Genomic DNA, 22282 nt, shown 5'->3' with positions numbered 1-22282 from the left:
TTTTGACAAAATCTAAAATTCTGCACATGAAATGAAAATGTATATACTGTATATTTTTATATTTCTGTTGTCTTCATTTAAATGCTTAGGCCCGTATTCAATTAGGAGCGAAAAGTCTGAGGCCGGACTTTTCGCCGTCATCGGAGGTTTTGGGTGCGAAAAAGTATAGTGCGCATCCCCGCTTGTCCCCGTATTCAATTCCAAATTGGTGAAAACGGGCCCCGGCGAGAACGCAATCAGCCTGACACCCCCCAAAAGATGCTCTGACATGGGGGTTTACTATAGGTAACCCCGAATAGCCCTGCTGAAGGTATGTGGGGTCTTTAAATGGTCTCAATAGGTGTTTTTTTGTGTTTTTAAGAAGGTGGTGAAGAATTGCATTTAGGAGCTGTTGTTTTTTTACCAAAATAAGTCCCATCAAATTTGGGGTACATGAAAATGGGTGCTAGCATATGTTTAAGTTGCTAATATGAAGTTTTAAAAAATGTAAAAAATCCACCTGACGCAACCACCTGCAATAAAAAAAAACACCTGGGGCATACTTTGGGACCCCACCCTGAGTCTATTTTGCTAGTTTTAAAGTTTGTCCCCCAACCTTGGTTTTTGCCCCCAAAGCCAAAGTACTATTTTGGGGTCTCCTAAGGTACTTTTAAAAAAATGTTTGACACAGATTACAGTACCTTTAGGGAACTGTCCATGGGGTGCAGGGTGGTTTTGGGAAGTCTGCACCCCAAAACCCCAATTCTGCACTTTTTCTCGCCACCTGTTCATGCATTGATTTTTCCGCACCGGAGAAAGTAGGACAAATTAAATACAGGGGAAAGTGGAATCGGTGAAAATGACGCCGTCGGCGAAAAAGTTTAGCCGAGAACGGCTTTTCGCAGCCTAATTGAATATAGCCCTAAATGTGTGTAGGAAGATTTTTGTAGACCAACAACAAGTTGGGGGACATCTGGGCTTTAGATCCCCCCCTTCTGTGGAAAATTGTATTTTGTGTGTATTGTCTAAGTTATTGCCTGTCGATCACCAAACAATAACTAATAAGGAGGCACATAACTTAAAAAGTAGAATCCCCCTATTTCAAGGCATGGTGCCCCCATGTGTGTGGGCCAATAAGGGGGACATAGGGCACACTGTGCACTTCCCTATCTTTGGAAAACTATTTATAGACAATATTATCTAATGACCACAGGTGAAAGCTGCTTATGGGGCTACATAATGAAAGAGGGGACTGTGCACTTGTTTGCAGTTATCATTATGAGTGGTAATAGGGCCAGGGGCGTATCTATAATGGGTGCAAGGTGTGCGAGGAACATCGGCCCCTGGGTCCAGGGGGGCCCTGCACCGCACACCCTGCACCCATAATAATACTTACCTCTCCGGAGTCCGGCTCTGTAAAATGATTAGAAAATGGCAGTGGCAGCCATTTTCCCGTCATTTGCTCATGCGCAGTACAGGGAAAATGGCCGCCATGGTCATTTTACTGGTGACCTGTGCATACACTATAGCAGTGATTTCCAACCTCGGTCTCCAAGGCACACTAACAGTCCTGGTTTTAGTTATATCCATGATTGTGCACAGATGGTTAAATCAAATTAACTCAGGTACTAATTAAGTCACTTGTGCTCTATAACGCTATTACTCTGGCGCTGGCTGCGCGCAGCTCAGTGCACTGCCTGCCGCCGCAGGGTGGAGAGGAGGGAGCCCATGTTGGAGACTGCACACAGGCCCCCTCCTCTCTAGAAACGCCCATGGATAGGGCATTTAGTGCCCCCATGTACGGAAAATGTACGTTTTCTGTAACGTGGAGTAACATTTCCTGGTTATAAGCAATACATAAAAAGGAGCCCCATTATTGGAAATTAGGGGACCACACTCATTCTAGATTGTGTGCCCTTTAAGTATTTGTACTCAGGTTGTGGGAGCTCTTTCCCCAATGCCTGGACCACATTGTTTTTCTGTAGTGCAGGGGCTCAATGTCTGGTGATCAGTGTGATCACCCAACCTTAGCTTTTATATGAGCACACCATTCAAAATATCCCTCTTTCATTCCAGGGAGCCGACATCTTTCTAGGTAGTGGGGCTGCGGAGTTAGAGTGACTTAACTTACCTCCCACCACCATTTTCATGCTGGCATCACTTAATCTGAACAAGGGGCTGCTTAGGTTCCCCACCGATCATTGGAAGGAATGCAGTCTGGAAGCCAACAGTCGAAATGCCAACTGCTGGCTTCCTGACTTTCTAATCCCAGCAGTGGTCTGATGACAGGCGTCGAGATCCCGACACCTGTCATTTTACCTCTGCCGGGAGCCCGACGCCTGGCATACCGATCAAAGGTAAGCTGGGCGCCGGGCACGGACAGCTGTGGGGGGGAGGGTTAGGTTAGGGGCTCCCGGGGGAGACTTAGGGTTAGGCACCCCCCTGGGAGGGTTAGGGTCAGACTAGGGGAAGGGGAGTGTAAGGATTAGGCACTCCCGGGGGGAGGTTAGGGTTAGGCACTCCCCCGGGAGATTTAGGTTTAGGCTGCGGGGAAGAGGGGGTTATGTTAGGCACTTACAGGGGGTAATGGTTGGGCACCTGGGGGGAGGTTAGGGTTAGGGGGGGTTAGGTTAGTAATAGTTTAAATACTTACCTGTCAGGATCGTCACTGTCGGTCTTCTGGCGTCGGGATTTGAACCGCCAGACGCATGTCTGGTGGTATTTCATACCAATCCCCATTGCGAACAGTAGGAAACAAGTAAGTTAGATAATGGTTCTCTTATGCCCCTCGCTGCTGAGGACAAGTGGAGCTCATCCTTTACAGTCTTACAGTATATACAGAGAATGAGCCCCACAAAGAGATTAACGAACAGCATCAATGAAGTGATAGCAGAATTAGAGGTCTATTTACTAAGCCTTGGATGGAGATAAAGTCGACGGAGATATAGGGCCAAATGTAAAAGGTGTCAGGTTTGCTAAATTGCGAGTTTGGTACTAAGCACAGGAGAGGTGAGTATGGAATTTTTTTCCAGGTACCCCTATGGATTACTTTGGATACTAGGTGAGTATGTGTGAGTGTGCAGGTATGTTTTATTGAACTTTTACTTTCACAGTGTGTGTTTGTTTTTTTACATATTTCTTTAGTTGAGGAACTACAAGTGCCAGTGGGCCCGTAATGCCCTGCATGCTGGTATTTGTGGTTCTCCAAATACCAGCATGCAGGGGAGGCTTGCTGGTACTTGTGGTTCTACAACTAAAGACAATATTTAAACCTTTATTTTACACAAAACACTAACACTATCAACCCGGGACCCACCGCCCTAGGGTGCCGGGGATAGCCCCGGGCTATCAGTCTACACCTGGGGTGCCCGAATCCCCAGGGATCCCCGGCCTGTGCTGACTAGCGGTCAGGCATGATGGTTTGGCCAGGGAAACCCGTGAAAGGTTCTCCTTGGCTGTGGCATCCCCCCCCCGCGCTAGAAAGAGTCTAGTGCTAGTTATTGAATTAACAGGGGACCACTACTCGTTTTGTCCCTGGTTTTTCCATAACAAGGACAGGCTCTGCATAGCCCTGTGCTGGTTCTTAATATACAGGGGACCCCTACGCATTTTGTCCCCTGTAATTTTACAACCAGAACAGGCTTTTAATGCCCGGGGCTGGTTAAGCTTTTGGGGAGGGGGTGCACATAATTTTTTTTTAAATATACAGACAGAAGCCATCACGGATCTCACTGATCTGTGATGGCTTCTCTAAAACTCTCACCTTTTAATGCTAGTCGCATTAAAAGGTGTCAGTTTAACTAGGGAACAACTCACCTAAACTCGCAAATGGAGTAGCCTCGAGCTGAAAAGTTCGCAGACCATTGAATGTGCGAGTAAGGGCACAAACTCGCACCTTTAAAAAAGTCGAGAAGGTGCGAGTTTGTACTGTTATTAAAACAGACAACCTATTACATTTGGCCCATAGTCACAGCCAACCAGCTCCCAACTGTCATTTTTCAAACACAGCCTGTAAACTGACAGTTATGAGCTGATTGGTTGATACTTGGGGTGAGCGGGTTCGGATTTCTGAAATCCGAACCCCCCGAGCCCCCCCGATCCGAGTCCAATCCGAGTCAGGCTCGACTTTTCCCGCCTGACTCGGATCTGAAATCGAGGCAAAACGTCATCATCCCGCCTTCCGAGTCTCGCGGGTTTTGGATCCTATATAAGGTACCCGCGTCGGCGCCATTTTCTCACTCGGCTGTGGACAGTGAAGAGGGAGGGTGGGAGTTAGGGCTGTGTAGTGTAGTGTAGTGTAGTGCTGCTGTTGTCCACTACTTCAAAGTCCATAGGGGCTGGCTGTGTTGTGCTGTGCTGCTGTTGTTAATAGGGGCTGTGTCCACTACTTCAAAGTCCATAGGGGCTGGCTGGACTGTGTTGTGCAGTCAGTTCTCCATAGGGGCTGTGTCCACTCCAAAGTCCTGTGCAGTGTCCCAGTCCTAAAGGGGTGCTGTAGTGTTGTCCAGGGGGTGCTCTGTCCATCAGGGGTGCTCCCCCCAAGTGCTAAAAAAATAATATATTTTCTGTGTTTGTGAATTGTGTGCGCAGTAGCCGCACGTGCATCAACAAAGTAGTGCCAAGCGTGCGCCTGTGTCATAAGTAAAGGGCCGGCTGGCTTGACCGTTAAAGGGTGCTGTAACCACCGAAAGTACACTCCAGTCCAAACCAAAAAAAAATTATTTTCTGTGTTTTTGAATTGTGTGCGCAGTAGCCGCACGTGCATCAACAAAGTAGTGCCAAGCGTGCGCCTGTGTCATAAGTAAAGGGCTGGCTGGCTTGACCGTTTAGGGTGCTGTAACCCCCGAAAGTACACTCCAGTCCAAACCAAAAAAAAAATTATTTTCTGTGTTTGTGAATTGTGTGCGCAGTAGCCGCACGTGCATCAACAAAGTAGTGCCAAGCGTGCGCCTGTGTCATAAGTAAAGGGCCGGCTGGCTTGACCGTTAAAGGGTGCTGTAACCCCCAAAGTACACTCCAGTCCAAACCAAAAAAAAAATTATTTTCTGTGTTTGTGAATTGTGTGCGCAGTAGCCGCACGTGCATCAACAAAGTAGTGCCAAGCGTGCGCCTGTGTCATAAGTAAAGGGCCGGCTGGCTTGACCGTTAAAGGGTGCTGTAACCCCCGAAAGTACTCTCCAGTCCAAACCAAAAAAAAATTATTTTCTGTGTTTGTGAATTGTGTGCGCAGTAGCCGCACGTGCATCAACAAAGTAGTGCCAAGCGTGCGCCTGTGTCAGAAGTAAAGGGCTGGCTGGCTTGACCGTTAAAGGGTGCTGTAACCCCCGAAAGTACACTCCAATCCAAACCAAAAAAAATTTATTTTCTGTGTTTGTGAATTGTGTGCGCAGTAGCCGCACGTGCATCAACAAAGTAGTGCCAAGCGTGCGCCTGTGTCATAAGTAAAGGGCCGGCTGGCTTGACCGTTAAGGGTGCTGTAACCCCCGAAAGTACACTCCAGTCCAAACCAAAAAAAAAATTATTTTCTGTGTTTGTGAATTGTGTGCGCAGTAGCCGCACGTGCATCAACAAAGTAGTGCCAAGCGTGCGCCTGTGTCATTAGTAAAGGGCCGGCTAGCTTGACCGTTAAGGGTGCTGTAACCCCCGAAAGTACACTCCAGTCCAAACCAAAAAAAAAATTATTTTCTGTGTTTGTGAATTGTGTGCGCAGTAGCCGCACGTGCATCAACAAAGTAGTGCCAAGAGTGCGCCTGTGTCATAAGTAAAGGGCCGGATGGCTTGACCGTTAAAGGGTGCTGTAACCCCCAAAGTACACTTCAGTCCAAACCAAAAAAAAAATTATTTTCTGTGTTTGTGAATTGTGTGCGCAGTAGCCGCACGTGCATCAACAAAGTAGTGCCAAGCGTGCGCCTGTGTCATAAGTAAAGGGCCGGCTGGCTTGACCGTTAAAGGGTGCTGTAACCCCCGAAAGTACACTCCAGTCCAAACCAAAAAAAAATTATTTTCTGTGTTTGTGAATTGTGTGCGCAGTAGCCGCACGTGCATCAACAAAGTAGGGCCAAGCGTGCGCCTGTGTCATAAGTAAAGGGCCGGCTGGCTTGACCGTTAAAGGGTGCTGTAACCCCCGAAAGTACACTCCAGTCCAAACCAAAAAAAAATAATTTTCTGTGTTTGTGAATTGTGTGCGCAGTAGCCGCACGTGCATCAACAAAGTAGTGCCAAGCGTGCGCCTGTGTCATAAGTAAAGGGCCGGCTGGCTTGACCGTTAAAGGGTGCTGTAACCCCCAAAGTACACTCCAGCCCAAACCAAAAAAAAAATTATTTTCTGTGTTTGTGAATTGTGTGCGCAGTAGCCGCACGTGCATCAACAAAGTAGTGCCAAGCGTGCGCCTGTGTCATAAGTAAAGGGCCGGCTGGCTTGACCGTTAAAGGGTGCTGTAACCCACAAAGTACACTCCAGTCCAAACCAAAAAAAAAAATATTTTCTGTGTTTGTGAATTGTGTGCGCAGTAGCCGCACGTGCATCAACAAAGTAGTGTCAAGCGTGCGCCTGTGTCATAAGTAAAGGGCCGGCTGGCTTGACCGTTAAGGGTGCTGTAACCCCCGAAAGTACACTCCAGTCCAAACCAAAAAAAAAATTATTTTCTGTGTTTGTGAATTGTGTGCGCAGTAGCCGCACGTGCATCAACATAGTAGTGCCAAGCGTGCGTCTGTGTCATAAGTAAAGGGCCGGCTGGCTTGACCGTTAAGGGTGCTGTAACCCCCGAAAGTACACTCCAGTCCAAACCAAAAAAAAAATAATTTTCTGTGTTTAGCCGCACGTATATATCAAATCGATATAACATAAATGGAGGACCAAACTTTCTCCGATAAAAATAAAATAGAGAAAGATCAAGAACCACTTCCTCCTAGTGCTGAAGCTGCTGCCACTAGTCTTGACATAGACGATAACATGCCATCAACGTCGTCTGCCAAGGCCGATGCCCAATGTCATAGTAGAGGGCACATACAATCCCAAATGGCAAAGTTCAGGAAAATGACCTTGAAAAAGACATTTAAATCAGCTGAAGAGAAACGTAAACTTGCCAATATGCCATTTACGACACGGAGTGGCAAGGAACGGCTAAGGTCGATCCCTAGTATGTTCATGACTAGTGGTTCAGCTTCACATGACGATGGAAGCCCTCCTCCCACTAAAAAAATCAAAAGAGTTAAGCTGGCAAAAGCACAGCGAAGAACTGTGCTTTCTAAGAAGATATCACAAATCCCCAAGGAGAGTCCAAGTGTGGTGGTGGTTGCGATGCCTGACCTTCCCAGCACTGGACGGGAAGAGGTGGCTCTTTCCACCATTTGCACGCCCCCTGCAAGTGCTGAAAGGAGCACCCACAGTCCACTTGCTGATATGCAAATTGAAGATGTCACTGTTGAAATACAACAGGATGAGGATACTGGTGTAGCTGGCGCTGAGGCGGAAGTTGGCGAGGAGGATTCTGATGGTGATGTGGTTTGTTTAAATCAGGCTCCAGGGGAGACAGTTGTTGTCCGTGGGATGAAAAAGCCCATCACGGTCATGCCTGGGCAGAAGACCAAACATTCCACCTCTTTGGTCTGGCAATATTTCTATCCAAATCCGGACAACAACTGTCTTGCCATATGTACCATATGTAAAGGTGAAATAAGTAGGGGTAGAGACGTCAACCACCTAGGAACATCCTCCCTTATACGGCACCTGCAGCGCGTTCATAAAAAGTTACTGTCAAGTTCAGAAACTTTGGCTAAGACCGTAAGCAGTCCAGGGACACCTAAATCCCGTTGTCCTGTTGTATCCAAGCACCTGCAAACCACACCGTCAACTCCCTCCTCGTCAATTTCCTCCTTAGTCAGGATCGGAAGTAGTCCTGCAGGCCATGTCACTGGCATGACTGACTCTCCTATCCTGGATTCCTCCGGAGGATCCTGCATTGCTACGCCTACTGCTGCCGCTGCTGCTGTTGCTGCTGCTGAGAGTCGTTCATCATCCCAGAGAGGAAGTAGGAACACCACTACTTTTACTAAACAATTGACCCTCCAACAGTCCTTAGCGAGGAGGATGAAGTACGACAGCAGTAATCCTGAAGCAAAACGTATAACTGAGGCCTTGACTGCTATGTTGGTGTTAGACGTGTGTCTGGTATCCGCCATTAGTGCAGTGGGATTTAGACAATTGATGGAGGTAGTGTGTCCCCGGTTCCAAATCCCGTCTAGATTCCACTTCACTAGGCAGGCGATACCGAGACTGTACAGAAACGTCAGAAAAAGTGTCCTCAGTGTCCTGAAAAATGCCGTTGTACACAATGTCCACTTAACCACAGACATGTGGACAAGTGGAACAGGGCAGACTAAGGACTATATGACTGTGACAGCCCACTGGGTAGATGTATCACCTTACGCAGCAACAGCAGCAGCGTCACCAGTAGCAGCATCTCAGAAATGCCAGCTCGTTACAAGGCAGGCTACGCTGTGTATCACCGGTTTCAGTAAGAGGCACACCGCCGACAACCTCTTAGAGAAACTGAGGGAAATCATCGCCCAGTGGCTTACCCCACTTAGACTCTCCTGGGGATTTGTGATATCTGATAACGCCACCAATATTGTGCGGGCATTACATCTGGGCAAATTCCAGCACGTCCCATGTTTTGCTCACACAATAAACTTGGTGGTGCAGAATTTTCTGAAAAGCGACAGGGGCGTGCAGGAGACGCTTTGGGTGGCCCGAAAAATTTCTGCCCACTTTCGCCATTCAGCGTCTGCGTGCCGAAGACTGGAGCGCCAGCAAACACTCTTGAACCTGCCCCGCCATCACCTGAAGCAAGAGGTTGTGACGCGGTGGATCTCAACCCTCTATATGCTTCAGAGGATGGAGGAGCAGCAAAAGGCCATACAAGCCTATACATCCACGTATGACATAGGCAAAGGAGGGGGTATGCACCTGACTCAAGCGCAGTGGAGAATGATTTCCGTGTTGTGCAAGGTTCTCCAGCCCTTCGAACTTGCCACACGTGAAGTCAGTTCAGACACTGCCAGCTTGAGTCAGGTCATTCCCCTCATCAGGCTTTTGCAGAAGCAGCTGGAGAAAGTGATGGAGGAGCTAAGATGGAGCGATTCCGCTCGGCATGTGGGACTTGTGGATGAAGCCCTTCATTCGCTTTGCCAGGATTCCAGGGTGGTCAATCTGTTGAAATCAGACCACTACATTTTGGCCACCGTGCTCGATCCTAGGTTTAAAGCCTATGTGGTGTCTCTCTTTCCGGCCGACACAAGCCTGCAGAGGTGCAAAGACCTGCTGGTGAACACACTGTCAGCTGAAGCGGAACGTGACACGCCAACGGCTCCTTCTTCATTTTCTCCCGCAACTGGGGCTGCCAGGAAAAAACTTAGGTATCCTAAGCAACCCGCTGGCGGTGATGCAGGGCAGGCAGGACCAAGTTTGGACATCTGGTCCGGACTGAAGGACCTGGCAACAATTTCTGACATGTCTACTGTCACTGCATATGATACTGTCACCATTGACAGAATGGTGGAGGATTACATCGGTGACAGCATCCAAGTAGGCATGTCAGACAGTCCATACCTGTACTGGCAGGAAAAAGAGGCAATTTGGAGGCCCCTGTACAAACTGGCTCTATTTTACCTGAGTTGCCCCCCCTCCAGTGTGTACTCCGAAAGAGTGTTTAGTGCAGCCGGGAACCAGCCTCCAGAACGTACAGAGGGACCTGTGGTGGTGGATTCAAGTGGGGACGAGTTAATACTTTGTGAGGATGAGGATGTACACACTGAAGAGGGTGAGGAATCAGTGGATGAGGAGGATGAGGATGACATCTTGCCTCCGTAGAGCCAGTTTGTGCAGGGACACATTAATTGCCAGATTGTTTTGTGGGGGCCCAAACGAACCAATCATTTCAGCCACAGTTGTGTGGCAGACCCTGGCGCTGAAATGATTGGTTTGTTAAAGTGTGCATGTCCTGTTTATACAACATAAGGGTGGGTGGGAGGGCCCAAGGACAATTCCATCTTGCACCTCTTTTTTTTCTTTGCATTATGTACAGTTTGGGGCCTAGTTTTTCTAACTGCCATCCTGTCTGCCACTGCAGTGTCACTCCTAGATGGGTCACGTGTTTGTGCCGCCCACTCGTGTCGCTTAGCATAGTCATCCAGCTACCTCGGTGCAACCTTTTGGACATGAAAACACTATTGTGAGGTGTGAGGTGTTCAGAATAGACTGGAAATGAGTGGAAATTAAGGTTATTGAGGTTAATAATAGCATAGGAGCAGAGAAGCCAACAAATTCTGTGATTTTAACTGTTTTTATGCTTTTTAAAAAAAAAAATACAGATCCAAAACACAAAACCCAGAACCCAAAACACGGAAGGGTGGTTTTGGCAAAACCAATCCAGATCCAAAACACGAAGAAAGATCCAGATCCAAAACCAAAACACAAAACACGAAAAGTGGCCGGTGCACACCCCTAGTTGATACTTTATCTCCGTCCACTTTATCTTTCCCTAAGGCTTAGTATATGGACCCCTAAAGACTTAATGACACAGATATAGCTGACACTCCAAATAGTAAAAGATGCTAAAATTATTTCAGACCGTTTCTAAATAAGATCAAACTGCCTCAGTTCTATGAATTCTAAGTTTTGCACATTTACATTTTTGAAACATAGAAATGTGTTTTTTGTTTTAGCACTTTGAAACATGTTTAGTATTATCTAGTAACCGGGATGTAGTCAGCATGCGGGATGCAGACGATCTAAATACCAGCGCTGTAATCTTGATAGTGCTGGGATCCCGGCACCAGTATTTTGACCGCCGGCATCCCGAAGTTATGTATCGGGGGTTAGGTTTAGGTTTAGGGCAGAGGTGTAACTTCATCCCAGGTGCCTGGAGGCAAGATAAATGTTGGTTCCACCCCCCCAAATTAAATATACCTCCCCCCAGCACCTATGCCAGCCCCAGCTGCCGCTGCCTCCCTATGCAGTTCCTTTCATACAATGCCCCCAGTAGAGGTCCCCCTATGCAGTGCCCCCAGTAGTAAGGCCCCTGTAGTGCCCCCAGTAGTAATGCTGCTGTAGTGCCCCCATATGATGCCCCCAGTAGTAAGACCCCTGTAATGCCCCCTGCAGTGCCCGCATATGATGCCCCCAGTAATAAGGCCCATATAATGCCCCTGTAGTGCCCCCAGTAGTAAGCCCCTGTAATAAGCCCCCCTGTAGTGCACCCAGTAGTAATCCCCCTGTAGTGCCTCCAGTAGTAAGCCCCCTGTAGTGCCTCCAGTAGTAAGTCCCCTGTAATGCCTTATGTAGTGCCCCCAGTTGATGCCCCCAGTAGTAAGACCCCTGTAATGCCCCCTGCAGTGCCCGCATATGATGCCCCCAGTAATAAGGCCCATATAATGCCCCCTGTAGTGCCCCCAGTAGTAAGCTCCTGTAATAAGCCCCCCTGTAGTGCCCCCAGTAGTAATCCCCCTGTAGTGCCTCCAGTAGTAAGCCCCCTGCAGTGCCCCCAGTAGTAAGCCCCCCTGTAGTGCCCCCAGAAGTAAGCCCCATATAATACCCCCTGTAGTAAGCCCCCTGTAATGCCCCCAGTAGTAAGCCCCCTGTAGTGCCACCCCCAAGAACGCAAGCACACACACACATACAAAAAAAATAAAAATACTTACCTATCTAACTCTCTTCTCATAGTAAACACCTATCACATCTTCTTTTTCTTCAATTTAACTTCCTCCTAACCCTAGGCCCACTTTCCAGTGTGATGGATTATACAGCCCACCAAGAACAACTGCAATCGGGCTGGACCAATTTGCAATATGTAGCACCTCTCCTTGTGTATCAACACCTATTTCCCTATAGATTGTAAGCTTACGAGCAGGGCCCTCTTACCCTTATGTATGTCTTTTACATATGTCTTGTATGTATGTATGTATGTCTTTTATGTATGTATGTCTTTTACAACCCAGTAAAATGTTAATGTTGATTCAAATTGTAAAGCGCAATGGAATTTGCTGCGCTATATAAGAAACTGTTAATACATAACAAATAAATAACCTTGCTCCAGTGCCTGCTGCCGTCCTTCCCCGGTGCCTGCTCCTCGGAACTATGGGAGTGACGTCATGACGTCACTCCCATAGTGCACTGTGGGACTCGGAAGCCGGAGCTCAGGAGTGATCTCTGTCCTCCGACTACCGTCGGGGGGAGAGAAGTAGCCGGGTGCCCGCTGGTAACACACTCAGCAGGCGCCCGGCAAATGGAGGGTGCTGGGGGTTCGACCGCACCCCCTGCACCCTCTGTAGTTACGCCACTGGAGGTGGAGCACTGATCAGCGGCGCTCCTTCTCCATGCAGCTCTGGGTGACAATGGAGCCAGGTGCCCCCTTCAGGGCTGGCGCCCTGTGGCAAATGGCTCCATTGTCTCCGGGAGTTCCACCACTGGTTTAGGGGCTAGGGTTAGGCACTAAGGGGAGAGACTTAGGTTTAGGGTGCGGGGAGGGGGAGTTTAGGTTTAGACACTAGGGGGGAAGGTTAGGTTTAGGCACCGGGGAGGGAAGGTTAGGGTTAGGGTAGAGGTTAGGGTTAATTGTACTATGCTTACATATGGGTGTTAGGATTCTGCCTGTCGGGATGTCACTGTCGGTATACTGACCAGCGGCATCCCAACCACTGGCATCTTATACCCAATCCCTGGTAACCAGTAGCAACCAGTAGCTATGTGAATTACCGATAAGTTTAGCAGAAATAGTGCTGAGGTGTTATCTGAAGAAGACAGCTTGCACACTACAGGGCTGTGCTCTTGTTTTTTTTACGTAGTGAGCAGAAAGTAGGGAAGACAAAATAAAGCATTGGAACATAGCCAACTGGGTAACGAACACAGTGCAATGTATGCAACAACCTATTATGAATATTTTACAACATGCTCTGCTTACACCCAGAAGATAACAGGCAGGAGCAAAAATGTAGATATGCACATTTCACTAAAATAAAAAAATAAAAAAACTTTGTAATGGTTCTTAAACACGTTGAGGCTTCTTTAACTATTGCAAAGTTCATTTAATATTTAAAACAATAATGAAGAAATATATATGTAAAATATTGTGGTTTTCTACTAAACAATTGGATCGGGAGCTAATGTATCTTTAAGGACTCACCTTAAACCAAACTACAAAAATGATTCTGTATGCATGTACTGATAGCAGAATCATTTCAAAAACATTTAGTGCTGGAAGGAGTTGGTGAATAACGGAGAAAAAGAGAGAGCTGTTGAATTTTTGCAGTGTACTCATGTACAGCAGAGACACAAAATATAATTTTCAGTGCCAGGACCTGAGACGTACACTTGGAGGAACAATATCTCATGACAAACATTGTATGTGACCTGCAAACTCAAACATTTCAATGACAATGGGATCTAGGACAAGTTGTTTCAGGCTGCTGGCATGCAACTAATACCTCCGAGCAGACCCAACACTCATGTCAGTGGCTTCTAGTGGTCATTTCCCTATTAAATAAAGGACATTCTGCTTTTTAAAACTTGTTTCAATAATCAATATTATTATTTATTTAAGTTCTTTTGTGACTGCAAGTTCCGGATTGGACTCCTGAAGTATGACTGGAAGAAATAATATATTGACTGATGCATCATTTCATTTTATGTTAAATGTAGATTAAAACTGTATGTCATTTCCCCAACTTCAAGTGGGAACTCCTATTATTACAGGGGGATACGTTCAGTATCTTGGCGTGCGTGATGCCGGCACCTGCAATTCCGGCGCTGGAATCCTGACACTTGTTGTCAGAATCCCGGCACTGGCATCCTGACCACCTGGATATCGAAGGTAATTAGCAGGGTTGAGGGGAGCGTTGGGGGGAGGTTAGGTTCAGGCACCAGGGAGGGAGGGTTAGAGTTAGGGTTGTGATAGGGGAAGGGTTAGGGGGGAGGTTAGGTTCATGCACCAGGGAGGGAGAGAAGAGTTAGGGTTGGGACAGGGGACAGTTTAGGGGGGAGGTTTGGTTCAGGCACCGGGGAGGGACGGTTAGGGTTGGGACAGGGGGAGGGTTATGATTAAGGAAAGGTTAGGTTCAGGCACCGGGGAGGGAGGGTTAGGGTTCGGACAGGGGAAGGGTTAGGGAGAGGTTAGGTTCAGGCACCAGGGAGGGAGGGTTAGGGTTGGGACAGGGGGAGGGTTACGGTTAGGGAGGGATTAGGTTCAGGCACCAGGAAGGGACGGTTAGAGTTAGGGTTGGGACAGGGGGAGGGTTAGGGTTAGGAAGAGATTAGGTTCAGGCACCAGGGAGGGACAGTTAGAGTTAGGGTTGGAACAGGGGGAGGGTTAGGATACCAACCAACAGGTGTCGGTATCCTAACCCTGTCAGGATGCTGGCGTTAGGATTTTGCCTGCCGGTATCTCAAACTCTGGCATCCTGTACTTAACCCTTACAGGGTCTACCTAATTATACTGCACTGTTTTTTATATGTGTTTTTCCTGATTTAAAGGTATGAAGTGTTCTGTAACTGCATGTGAATGTACCCTACAAATTATTGGGGGATATATTTATAAACATTCTGTATGACATCTATAACAGCAAAATTCTCTTTACAATGCATTTGCATGTGATATGAACAGTAACACGCTATTGTAAATAAAATATTACATTTATTTATTTTCAGATCAGTCCATTGTCAAGTGTATCTCTCTTGAGTAACCGAATAATGTTTCCCACCTTCTTTAGGACAGTTGCTAGTGATATGGCACAGTCTAAGGAACTAGCAAAGCTTGTTCTGCATTTTGGTTGTACCTTGGTGGGTCTGTTGGCTGCAAACAATGATTATGGTCAACAGGGAATTCTACCAATCAGACAAGAGATCATCAAAGCTAGAGCATGTGTGGCCTTCACAGAATACATAATTTTAGGTCAATCAGACCGCAATGCTCCACAGATAGTCAAGGTCATTAAAGAGTCAACCGTTAAGGTGATAGTTGTCTTCTCCCTTGATGTTGACTTGGTTCCTTTCATGAATGAGATGTTGATTCAGAATGTGAAAGGGAAAGTTTTCATCGCCAACGCAGGCTGGTCCAAGACAACCTTGTTCTTAATGGGAAGATATTTTCAGGCTCTCTCTGGCACTGTTGGTTTAGGCACCAGCTATCGGGTGATTCCAGGATTTAGTGACTTTCTCAATAAGACCCACCCTTCCACATCTTTGGGTCAGAACTGGGTGAAGCTATTTTGGGAGAAGGTTTTCAGTTGCAAGTTCTTTGAGAGAAACAGTACAAGTGCACTGGGGAGTTTGGTGAAAGAGTGCACGGGAGAAGAAACTATAGAGAGCATCAAGAACAGCCCTACCTACGTCACTAGCCTAAAATACACCCACAGTTTCTACGCTGCAGTCAATGTCGTGGCCAAAGCTTTGGAAGATCTGAAACAGTGCAACATGGGAAAAGGTTCATTTTCTTTAGTGAAATGCACAAACATTTGGAATTTCAACCCATGGCAGGTAATTTAATTTTGAGTACTAAAAAGAAGGATTAATACAATCTATACAAGAGAGAGAGAATATAAAATATAGAAATACAATAAATACAGCTTTTTCATAAAGTTATTTTGTATATACTGTAATAACAAGCTAGCACAGTATAATAATAATAAAAATAATAATAATATAATAATAATAATACAATAACAAATGTTTGTGAAATTTGGTGAGTTTTGATCAGGGATGTGCTGAAATGGTGGACAAGGGAGGCAGTGCCTCACCTGCCAAACACTTTTTACTCCAGAGTTTTGACTATAAAAATTATTAGAATAATACAAAGAAGATATAATATTTTCTTTACATTTTTCTTATAATTTTTATAGTCAAAACTTTGGAGTTAGCCACTGTGATTGCATATGCAGCTTGATTACCCACTGCATGGGTACTCATGCAGTTTCTGGTCAGACCTGCTGTAAATGTGCATGATAGGCCGATGCGCGTCAATGGTACCGATGTATATGCAGGAGTGTGAGGTTGGACCGATGTGAGAAAGCAGCAGTGGGTTTCTCTATGTTGGCTGAGCTGTGGCAGGCATTAGCATATGTTCGCAGCTGCATTCCATATGAAATCGCAGCTGCGATTGCATTAGCGATTGCTGCAGAATCAGGCCCTATGTGTTTTAATAAACCACACAGGAGACCTGCTTGGACTTAGTCTCAGAGAATGTATAGATCCTTGTGCAATCATACTAACCATGATTATATATGACTAGGACTATTCTGGGATGTTGTTTGTTTAGCACTTGAAATTTGCCCAATAGTCTGAATATATTTTTCCACTGCAAGTACATTACAAATCTAAACTAGTAAAATAGTAAATTGCTTAAAAATCCAATTGTAAATTTGGAAGGAAAAACTATATATATATATTTTTTTGCCGTGATATAATGTGAAATGTTTTGGTGTTGATAATGTTGACAAAATTAATTGAATAAAAAAAAATGCTGAAACGCATTGAAGTGATACCTTTAAAGTTTGTCAAATCTATTTGTTTTTCAACTTTCTTGGGATCCACTGACAAAGTATTGTGATATGACAGAGTGTAACATAATGCACATTCATGTTTTTATTAAACGAAGGGTCAAACAGTCATTGAAAGGTTTTATTTAAGTTTTTGTACTATCTTGACTGAGATTATCATTCTAGCACATTTATTCATTAGCCAACAAAAATAGTTATTGAACAAATTCAAACAGTATAACATACATGATACATAAGGCTTAATGGAGGACTAGCTTGTAGTACTGACATACCATTGTATGTGTGAGATACAGTAGTAAAATTATATCTTATTCTATTTGTTAACAAATAATTCTGCCCATAATAACACATAATGACAAAATTATGTTTTATTTATCATGTAAACTAATTAAACTTTTTCTTTACAGCTCCAATATTATATCAGACATGTCAGGTTTACACTTTCCAGCGGGAGAGAAATTTACTTTGATGAAAATGGCGGTATACCGGCAGTATATGATATTGTGAATTGGCAGATGGGGGCAGGAGGCTCCATGCAAAGTGTTAAAGTCGGAAGTTATGACACCGCAACATCTTTTGGTCAAGCACTGAACATTAACTCAAGCTTGTTGCTGTGGGCAATGGGAGATAAACAGGTGAAACCTCCAGTTGAGCTTAATATTACACAATACAATATTTACTTCTCACTTACTGGAAGAGCATTGCATTAGCTCTACCATATTATATGAGACATTGTATAATCAATTATAGCCCCCAGGAACCCCTAATGGTGCATGTTTCTCCGTGTTGGAGCACAGGTGTAGTTATTATTGGCTGACATATTTTTAAAGCAAATGGTGCTAAAGGGGTCTATTTACTAAGCAGTGTTAGGAGACAGAGTGAAAAGCGATAAGGTGCCAGCCAATCAGCTCCCAACTGTCATTTTTCAAACACAGCCTGTGAGATGGCAGTTGAGAGCTGATTGGCTGGTACCTTATCACTTTTCACTCTGTCTCCTAACACTGCTTACTAAATAGACCCCTAAATATTTTACTTGTGAAATTGAGGAGACCTGTAAAACCTGCACTGTTAGGGGTCACTGATGACTGGTCTGGAGTTGTGAATTAAAGTCTAGGTTTAAGTGGTGAAGTAGTGTAGTCCAAAATTTTTATCAAACCACAGCAGTCAACAGCAGTCTGAAGTCATGTAATTTTTGTTGTGTTATGGGTACTTCTTATGGGTAAAATGTCTGTTTCCAATTTCTTTAAACAACATTGAAGGTAATTTAGAATTGCAAAATACGCAGGTCTGCAGTGCATAGGATTTTATGATGTTTAAATGTGAGAACCCTGCCTACATTCTTTATTACTGTAACCCACAGAACAAACTGCTGCCACCTAGTTTTGTGAGTTTTGAGTTCCAGATGGAACTGGTATGCTAGAAAGCTTAATACCACTTTCAGTCCTTCACTTTTATTACTATGAACTTCCCTTTTTTTAGGTGTACCCTAATATTGAAGAGAGAGTGCACTTTATGTGCAGGAACATCCTTAAATCTCTAGGTAGTCGGCTGTATTGCTTGTAACTCCATGTAGGAATTATTGTGTAAATAATTTTTAGGTTTGTCAGCCTATAGTAGGTAAGGGTGACAACGTTTACGGGAGGGCAATTGGCCTGCAAGTATCGTGGAGGATATTGGCTTAAGACGAATTAGCCATCTCAACTGTCCATTTTTTCTTACTGCCATCCATAGTTTAGGATTTTTTATTTTACAATATTTAGATAAAAAGTGGATCAAGTTTTAATTGGCATATTGATGCCCGTGTCAATATTTTTAGATAAATTATGTTAAATTGTGTTTTAACGGTGGTGGATTAGCAATCTAGGCATCTGACGATAGGGCGTTTATTGCCCAACATTAGTCATTAGAGTGAGGAGAAGTCAAGACTGACTTTATTTCATGTGTAACAATAATACATGATGATGTCCATTTTATTGTAGCATAGTGACACATACCGGATGAGATTAACTTGAAAAGTTATACTGGAAGTACAGTAGGTGGCGCTGTGTATTGTTTGGTCACTGAGTCATCTAGCTCTTCATAGTAACAACAAAACAGAAGAATACAAGGAATCTTACAGCTCATATGGTAGCTTAAACTAGCAGTGCCTCAACTTGTGGGAGGTTATCACTGCAGACAGAATAGAGATTAATACTAAAGGATGAGATAAGAATATCAGACAGGCATGAAAAACCACACCTTTATTAGTAGCAGGTGACCAGATACTGTAATTCACATATCATATGAGACTGTCACAAAGGCATTACAGAAACTGCATGAAATATCTGTTATAAGCCATAAGCTGTTTCTATTGCAGAATCAGTGACCTTGAAAGGAAAGTACATGCATAAGCATATCAATGGAATTCTGTAGTCAGTATCACAACTCTGGTGAATTGGTCAAGACATAGGAGATGATGCAAGGTTGAGAGCAAAATAGGCAGTTTATAGCATCCACCTGGGTACAGATATCACAAGCTTCCAATAATAGTAGGTTCAGTGGACTAAGCTACAGCTGCTGAGTACTGGAGTGTACTGTAGAATCGGCTGCAGGTGACTTGAGAAGGTCTACTAGAGGGACAGGAGTTGGAGATGTGTCTCGAATCATCACTGTGTAGTCTCTCCTTATGTTGTAAGAGTGTACAATCTAATAATATTCTCTATTAATTATCCATGCTATTTTATATTATGGATTTAAAGAAGTACTGATCACTGTCATATTTATTCCACAATGTTTGTTGCATGTTAATGGTTGAACAAAAAAATAAATTCTGAACTCTTGTTAACATGGCTTGGCGTACAGTATAAATTCCCTTTTCCTCATAAAAGTGTGCTTGGAAGGTAGAATAGAAAAGTGTCCCATTGAAAGAATAGGACAAGGGCCAATTTTAACCATTTTGGAGATTGAGTAAGATACAGTATAAATGCTTTTATGCAGTGGAAAATGCTCAATTATAATTATTAAATGGTAGAACACCCAAAACCTTAAATATTTTTTACAGTTATACGATAGGTACATACAAGGAACAACCAAACAAAACAAAATAAGGAAGCTGAACCTACTTTATTAAAAAAGTCAAGGCTTTTATTGGCCAGGTGTTAGAGACCTTCTTTGATTAAGTACAGGGATAATGTCACAATTCCACCTGTGCCTCTGGCTGGGAACCGGTGTACGAAGTCTGGTTCACAGGACTTGGAGAAAGAGCTTGGGCTTAAGCATACAGCACATATGGACCTTAGTTAGGAGATACAACCCAAAAAGTAGGTGTACAGTATATTAAAGTAACCCACTATATGATGATAATTCAAGACATACACAAAACTGCTAAGCCTCAAATGTCACAAATTTACCTGTGGTTGCCTGCCACAGGCTCCATTACCTGTGACTCCAAGTGTTCAGACACCAGGCAGCTCTCTGCTGCTCCCCATTTTCCTTCCCAGTGTCAGTGTGCAGGGTTTGCTGCCTCCTCTGGCATTCCATGTGCAGTGGTGCCTGCTGTCTACAGTTACTGGGCACTGCCACATTGGTCCTGATAAGGTGATTGAAAATACTCCAATCAGAGCTCGCTTTATGGCCACCAGACTCCAGCAGCCAATCTCCAGCCAGCATCTATTACCAAAGGACACCAGGCGCTACTGCAAGTAGCCTGTGTGATCCCAGTCACATACTAAGCTGTGTGCTTCTCAGAGTTTGCTCTTAGCTTCTACTTTTGTGATCCTACTGTCTTCAATTGTAACCTGAAATTCTTGTTCCAGTCCACATTCAGCCATTACTAGTCTCAGTTCAGTTTCCTGCAATTCCGGTTCCAGCCCAGATTCAACCAATACGGTCCCAGTCTGATTCCTCGCAATTCCAGTTCCAGCCCGTATTCAGCCAATAACTGTCCCAGTCAAGTTTCCTGCAATTCTGGTTCCAGCCCAGATTCAACCAAAACTAGTCTCAGTCTGGGTCCTTGCAATTCCAGTTCCAGACCAGATTCAACCAATACGGTCCCAGTCTGATTCCTCGCAATTCCAGTTCCAGCCCGTATTCAGCCAATAACTGTCCCAGTCAAGTTTCCTGCAATTCTGGTTCCAGCCCAGATTCAACCAAAACTAGTCTCAGTCTGGGTCCTTGCAATTCCGGTTCCAGCCCAGATTCAACCAATACGGTCCCAGTCTGATTCCTCGCAATTCCAGTTCCAGCCCGTATTCAGCCAATAACTGTCCCAGTCAAGTTTCCTGCAATTCTGGTTCCAGCCCAGATTCAACCAAAACTAGTCTCAGTCTGGGTCCTTGCAATTCCAGTTCCAGACTGGAATCAACCAATACTGGTCTCAGTCTGGTTTCCTGCAATTCCGATTTCAGCCCGGATTTAATCAATATACTGTAGGTCCCAGTCTGGTACCTTGCAATTACCGACCCAGCCCAGATTCAGCCAACACTGGTCCCAGTCTGATTCCCTGCAGTTCAGGTTACAGACCGATTTTAGTCATGACTGATTCCAGTCCATTTCCCTGCAGTTCTGGTTCCAGCCCGGATTCAGTCATTACTGATTACAGTACAATTTCCTATAATTCTGGTTCCAGCCTGGATTTCAAGAGACTCAGGACCTCATTCAGAGTCGGTCGAAGCGGCCGCACGGTCGTACGCAGCCGATGTTCGCTTAACTGCGCATGCGTACAGTTCGCAATGCGCGTGCGCGAACTAGCGGCTATGATCAGAAATTTCTCTCTCCTTGAACACCACCAGGTCGGTAGTTTGAGTGACAGATTGCGGCGTTTGTGGGTGGTAACAGGGGAAGGTGCTTGAAAACGGGGGTGTGGAGATCCGAATGCAGGCGTGCCTAATTATGTGAACGGCGTTTTATGGGTGTGCATAATTAACAAAGTAGTGTCATGGCACACGTGACAGGGGAGGTTTTACACTGACATGATCGTAGAGCTTAAGAGAGGGTATGGTCAACCTTAAGCTCTACGACCAGTTCCGATGGTTACCAATGCTCGCGATTAATCCTTAAATAGCTGGAGATGACGTGCTATGCGTACGAGATGTGGGCGTATTTTTAGCGGTCCGATCGCATCCACCCCTTGGTCGGCCAGCTAACGATCCGACCTTAGGGACGCAACATGCGTGTGCATCATTTGCATATCTGGCCCCTTTTCCTATATATGACCGTGCGGCCGCAATGACCGACTCTGAATGAAGTCCTAAGTACCAGCTCCTAACCCTAATACTGGGATCCAGGTGCTAAGACAATCTTAGTTCTCATTGCTCTCACCTCAAATCCCAGTAGCTTTAACAAGTTGTTCCTACTGTGTGCTATTCTTCTGCCCTATTCAACAACGCATGAGTAGAAACTTTATTAAGCCTCCCAGCTTCATTCCCTTCACCTCCAAACTATCTCCATCCTCAGATTCCAGTCTAGATACATCAAATTCTCCAGTCGTCACATCATGGAGACTCGCAGTACACAAGGAGAAAAAAAGAATGCAATATCATACACAACATAGTCCTCTGTGATACATATGTGGGAATGGTGTATGAAAACAAACTGCAATCACATCCTATGACAAAGGGAGTAATAATAGATCTTGACCTTTATTAAATTTTTTGTCAGTACCTCCTTTCATTTCAACCTCCCATAGATTCACCTTCTTCACTCCTTTAAATCCATTTAATAATCACATCCAGAAAATACAAATCTTGTTTTTGCCGGTTTTTATATATAATGGCAT

General features: G+C 44.9%; 1 protein-coding gene across 1 annotated transcript in view; it reads left to right on the top strand.

The window, feature by feature from the left end:
- LOC148505879 (extracellular calcium-sensing receptor-like) overlaps window positions 1-22282 on the top strand; it is a 40758-nt gene that overhangs the window by 10196 nt on the left and 8280 nt on the right. Inside the window, exons 3-4 of the mRNA XM_088447597.1 lie at window positions 14681-15508; window positions 16935-17162. Coding sequence (XP_088303723.1) covers window positions 14723-15508; window positions 16935-17162 — 1014 coding nt within the window. The 5' untranslated portion in view covers window positions 14681-14722. The remainder of the gene's footprint in view (window positions 1-14680; window positions 15509-16934; window positions 17163-22282) is intronic.

The sequence above is a fragment of the Taudactylus pleione genome, unplaced genomic scaffold (assembly GCF_031769625.1).
Source record: "Taudactylus pleione unplaced genomic scaffold, aTauple2 ptg000435l, whole genome shotgun sequence".
NCBI classification, from domain to species: domain Eukaryota; kingdom Metazoa; phylum Chordata; class Amphibia; order Anura; family Myobatrachidae; genus Taudactylus; species Taudactylus pleione.
The sequence above is the reverse complement of the archived record's forward strand: the minus strand, read 5'-3'. Positions and strand labels throughout refer to the sequence as shown.